The 5905-nt window shown below is 36.3% G+C and overlaps 1 protein-coding gene across 2 annotated transcripts in view; it reads right to left on the reverse strand.

Annotated features, from left to right (window-relative positions):
* Window positions 1–1274: 1274 nt before the first annotated feature.
* Window positions 1275–5905, reverse strand: part of LOC106107668 (cytokine-inducible SH2-containing protein) — a 14779-nt gene continuing 10148 nt past the window's right edge. For both annotated transcript variants that reach the window (XM_013288635.1, XM_013288634.1), the window contains exons 9-12: window positions 5493–5607; window positions 4532–4710; window positions 3424–3541; window positions 1275–2353 (exon numbers count right to left, since the gene is read on the reverse strand). In XM_013288635.1, the coding sequence (XP_013144089.1) occupies window positions 2238–2353; window positions 3424–3541; window positions 4532–4710; window positions 5493–5607 (528 nt within the window). In that variant the 3' untranslated portion in view covers window positions 1275–2237. The remainder of the gene's footprint in view (window positions 2354–3423; window positions 3542–4531; window positions 4711–5492; window positions 5608–5905) is intronic.

Genomic DNA, 5905 nt, shown 5'->3' on the forward strand with positions numbered 1-5905 from the left:
CGATTTACTGCGATTTAAAGAATTCAATTGAAATGAGAAATGTATGGAAATGTATGAAATTATAAAATTTCTTGGAAATGTGTGAGATATAACATATTATAGTAAGAAATGTATGAAATATATGTTTACTGTAAAAATATAATGAATTATAATTTGTAACTGCAATTAATCTGAAATAATTTCACACATTTCCGGGAGTTTATAGGAATCACATACATTTCCTAGGAATTGTGTACAATGACGGAATTCGTACATTTCCTTTAACATTATTTTGTAAAAATTACGTGTTTAATTTTAATATAAATTATAACAAACATATAAAAAAGCTAAGCTATTTAGACAAGTTTTAAATTTCTCATTTCTCTTGAATACTTTAGTTTCAATTACTAACTAACTTAACAAATAAAAATATTATAATAAAAATATATAATTTAATATGAATAGTCAATTATATTTACTTACTAATCTAGATAATATATACAAGACAATTAATTTCGCAAATATTCCCACTGGGTACCTAACACGAAAATTTTCAAGATCAAATCATCAAATTTACGTGAGAATTTATTGATTTTACGCGTATTTTAAATCCCATATAAATAGTCAATATTATTGATATCTCAAAAATTTTCGTGTCAGACCCTCTTAAAAATACAAATGTATTTTTAAAAGCTCATATACCAATAACTATATAGGTTTTTTTATCTCTTTTACTCCTTTTAACAAGAATAGAGACAAATCACTTGAATTCTAAACTACCTTCTCGGGTAGTTGTAAGTCACTACCTCTTTGGGTAGTCACTTATCTATAATGTTATAAAGAGGAAAGATTTGTTTTTTTGTATATTGAAATAACTCGAAAACTACTCGGGATAATTTAAAAAATCCTTTTACCGTTAGAAAAGTATTTCATCTGTGAGTAACATGGGCTATATTTTTTAATATCACGCGGGCGAAGTCGCTAGCAACAGCTAGTACTGTTATGAAGGGGAAACATTTGTATTTTTGTATATTGAAATAACTCAAAAACTAATGGGCCGATTTTTTAAATTCTTTCACCGTTAGAAAGATAATTTATCTGTGAGTAACATAGTATTTTAGTTTTTTAATTCCACGCAAAGTCGCGAGCAACAGTATGTTATATTCATGGGTATTCATGTATTCGGGTAGTATCCATTTCCCTCATTTCGAAGTACAGTAGAACCTCGATAAGTTAAAGTGCAAGGGAAATACAAAATACTTTAAGTTATAAAGGTTTTAAGTTATCAAGGGTCTATGTTGTAGGGATTTTGGGCTCTGATGGGAAGGGAACATATTTTTTGAAGTTATAGGGGTTTTTAAGTTACCGAGGTTCTGCTGTATTTGTTGTCACCTCTTTAGGTAGTGGATATAGACGGACCATATAAAATTTAGACCAAAACTTAGGTTTTCTGTTGAAAAACATAGCCTATTTTAACCACTATCTCTTCAGGTAGTATTTTCTATCCAGATCTTCAATATTTTATATAAATTAACTACCTCGACAGGTAGTAGTTTAGGAACCATGTTTATTCAGTAGATGGGTATAAAGTACTACCTCTAAAGGTATCTTCTCTCTAGGTTTTTAATATTTAAATCGTAGTTTGATGCCTACCTTGAAATGTAGTGGCTATAATTTAGTAATAATCGAGTTTAGTTATTTAGTAAATTAGACGGATATAAGGACTACCTCTACAGGTAGGAAATATACAAATTTTACTTATAACCGTAGTTAGTAGTTAGTAGTTGTATACTACCTTGTCAGGTAGTGGCTATAAATAGGTTTTAATACCGTGTACACAGATTTTAGTATAATATGCGGCATATTTTCAGTTATAACCACTACCTCTTGGGGTAGAAAATTTATTTATTATCGCTATCTGTAAGGGTAGTTGTACCTTTTGATTACTACCTCTTAGGGTACCTTCAATTTATGACCACTACCTCTAAGGATAGTGTTACTTTAAATCTACTTAACTACCTGTGGGGGTGGTATTACCATTACGCCTTCTACCTTTAGTGGTAGTCCCGTACCCCGAGAGGTAGGCATGTACACTGTTCAGACGGGGTAGGCAGGGCTAGCAGTACCCCAGTGTACCGCGAGAGGTAGCTGTATGCACGATGCAGGTGATGCAGATGGGGTAGGCAGGGCTAGCAGTTCTGCAGTGTACCCCGCGAGGTGTAAGCCCGCTGCAGGTAATGCAGACAGGGTAGGCAGGGCTAGCAATGCGGTAGATAGACGTCAGGCTCGAGGCGACGCACGCGCACGCGCTGCCGGTAGTGGTATTCCTTGAGGAAGGCTCGAAGACGCGCCGGTAGAGGGAGCTGTTCCACACCTGGGAGATAAGTTACACTTAGAGATGTTAAAAGTAAATGGTCCTTCGAGTCGGAACGAGAAATTCTGTTTATTAACACAACCTTTGAGGTCAGAAAGTTTCCTTTGTTAATTTAATTATTTGACTTGCAAAGTTTCTTAAATGATCCTTTGAGTCGTAAGTTTCTTAAATGGTCTTTAAGAAAAAAGTCTATTAAAAGGTTTTTAAACTACAGAATTCATGCAATAGTTGAAGTCATACTGTATCCTACATAGGGACCGTCCATATATTACGTCACTCTAAATTAGGGGGGGGGGGTTGGTCTGCGGATGACGGTAAATGATAGATAGGAGGGGGGCGTGAATTGACGTCATTCTTATTTATTTATTTATAGTTTATTGTTCACGTACAAAAAGATAATCATATAATACCCTATTATTCTCAAATCTGCAATGTTTTAATTTCGTCAAACTGGTAATGACGTCAATTTTGGGAGAAGGGGGGGGGGTGTCATTAAGAAATGACGATAGTATGATTGTAAGGGGGGGGGAGGTCTAAAGTCTGAAAAAATCGATGACGTAATTTATGGACGCCCCTTATGAGTCAGAATAAATGGTCCTTCGAGTCAGATTTTATTCGATTAAAATCACTTTAAACTATAATATTAAAGTGTGTTTTTACAGTGGTAGTGCCCGCTTTAACATCTTAGCACTGCAGGGCTCGCCCCCAGCAATACCACGACCACACAAGACAGGCGGGAAATGGAAGCAATTCCGTATACAGTCTGATGAGTGTGGTGCCGGAGGCCTAATTTAAGTCCCTTTCTCTTTACCACCCTTTTCTTATAAGGAGAGGTTGGGAAGGGGAAGTGGATTAAACGGTGGAGGAGATGCATAGGAAGGGGAAACATCCTCTTTATGTGCGTCTCCTCCGTCGTATAAGGGTAGGCAACGCATCTGCAATTGCGGATGTCTAAGGGCAGCGGTTCGCCATTTTGGCGGATTCTAGTGGCCGCTTGCTCGTTTGCCACCTTATGTTATAAAAAAAAGTGTATGGTGTGTATGGTGTGTATGGTGTGTGTGGTTGTTTACCATCGTATGTGGTGTGCGAGACGATGACGGCGCGTGCGAGTTGCTGCAGAGAGAAGGTATCTGTACGGGGCAGCGGCGCTGTTAGCATCGGCTCGAAGAACATCACACACGCTGGGTCCTGGAATACATTACTAATATTAAAAATGCGAAAGTTTAAATGGATGTATGGATATTATAATTTGTATCTTAACTGCTGAAAGGATCTCGATGATTGTCATAGATGTAGAGGAGAACACTTAGGATACTTACTATTGTTTTTCTAATAAAATGCGGACGGAGCCGCTGGTAAAAGCTAGTATCTTATAATATTCAATAACACAGTAGGATAAAGGGTATTTTAGGTACGAGTGATTGCTTTAGTTTTATTGTAGTTATGTTGTAATATAGTTGTGTTATGTTGTCAGTTTTATGGTTGTATCTAGCATCAACGCATGTAATGACAACAACGGGTATATTATGTTTTTTTTTATGTTTGTTAAGCTAGCACTTGACCACGATGCCACTTAAGAGTGTAATTTAGTTGTGTTGTAGTTATGTTGTTGTTGTGTTAAGACAGAGTTATAGTTGTGTTGTGTTGTGATGTAGTTTTGTTATGTTGTTTTATGGTTGTACCTAACACCTTGAATGTGGTGACGATAACGGGTATATTAAGTTTTTTTTTATATTTGTTAAGCTAGCGCTTGACCACGATGCCACCTAAGAGTGTAATTTAGTTGTGAAGTATTTGTGTTGAGACATAGTTGGTTTGTAGTTGTGTTGTAGTTTTGTTGTGACATAGTTGTGTTGTATTTGCGTTGTGTTGTGACATAGTTGTGAAGTATTTGTGTTGTAGTTGTGTTGAGACATAGTTGGTTTGTAGTTGTGTTGTAGTTGCGTTGTGACATAGTTGGTTTGTAGTTGTGTTGAGACATAGTTGGTTTGTAGTTGTGTTGTAGTTGCGTTGTGACATAGTTGGTTTGTAGTTGTGTTGTTGTTTTGTTGTGACATAATTGTGTTGTAGTTGCGTTATGTTCTAACATAGTTGTGTTGTTGTTATGATGTAGTTGTGTTGCGACAAAGTTGTGTTGTAGTTGTGTTGAGACATAGTTGTGTTGTTGTACGGTTGTACCTTGTAATGTTCGATGAGTCCAGTGACGGTGGCGGCGGCGAACACCGCGGGGTCGTGCGAGTCGAAGCTGAACCTGTGCTGGTAGTGCTCGATGCGCGCGTGCAGAGAACGACCGTATTTACGGAACGACACTGAGAATAAATGCTCCTCTTGCGCTGAATCACGCAACAGGAATGTACCTGGAACATTTAAATTTATTAAATACCAGCTGTTCCCAAGCGGCTTAATCCGCATGAAATTATAACAAACATATTGTTTACATTTGTCAAATTATCAATAGCAAATATCAAAATGACATGACATGGCAATCTTGCTTCTTTGATGTTGGCAGCAACTTATGGTCTCTTTCCCACATTAGGGTTTATATCCAAAATGTTTACCTCCTAAATTTAATGGCGTTAATATAGCCTAAAGCGTGACGTAAGTGTAGGGATTTTTATTAAAAAAATAATTATTCAAAAATATGCTGTAATTGTTGACATCTTAGGCTACAAAGTGTGTGTTTACGCTTTATTATAATAGTATAGATGATTATATAAAAAAACACAATATTATAGACAATAAGGGATGCTGGCGATGCAAAAAGGTATTATAATGCAGGGGTTGCCAACCACGCTCAAAATTCAATGTATTTATTTCGCATACGTTACCAACAGTAATTTGGTAGTTGACAAATAAATGGAAATTGTAAATCAGACCATAAAAAACTAATTTAAAGAAAATATACAAAAATCACAACTTCGATATCAGCAGTTATATTAAATTAAACATTTAATTATTTTTTTTTAATTCACCATCAACTAGCTTTAGCCGGCGACTCCATCTGTGCGACATTAAAAAAACATGTCATGGTTTCTCAGTAAAAATATATTTTATTAGACTTTGTATTCTAAATTGCTTGCTTTTGTTGTTTTGTCAGCGGTAGAAGTCGCGGGCTACAGCCAGTATATGTGTGTGTCACCTTCGGGCTTGTTGTCGAGCAGGCGCTCCGCCTCGTAGCGGTCCATCTTGCCCCAGTAGAAGGAGCAGGCCGTGATCTCCTGCAGGTCCGGCACCAGGCAGTGGATGTAGTCTACCTGCATATCGGACAGGTTCATGGTTATTGAATTTTTTGTTGTAGTGTTATGGTTGTTGTTTTATGGTTGTTGAGTTTGATGGTTGTGTTGTTTATTGGTTGTTGAGTTTTATGGTTGTGTTGCTTATTGTTTGTTGAGTTTTATGGTTGTGTTGTTTATTGGTTGTTGAGTTTGATGATTGTGTTGTTTAATGTTTGTTGAGTTTTATGATTGTGTTGTGTAATGTTTGTTGAGTTTTATGATTGAGTTGTTTAATGTTTGTTGCGATTTATGATTGTGTTGTTTAATGTTTGTTGAG

Source organism: Papilio polytes, unplaced genomic scaffold (assembly GCF_000836215.1).
Source record: "Papilio polytes unplaced genomic scaffold, Ppol_1.0 DF821956.1, whole genome shotgun sequence".
Taxonomy (NCBI): Eukaryota; Metazoa; Arthropoda; class Insecta; order Lepidoptera; family Papilionidae; genus Papilio; species Papilio polytes.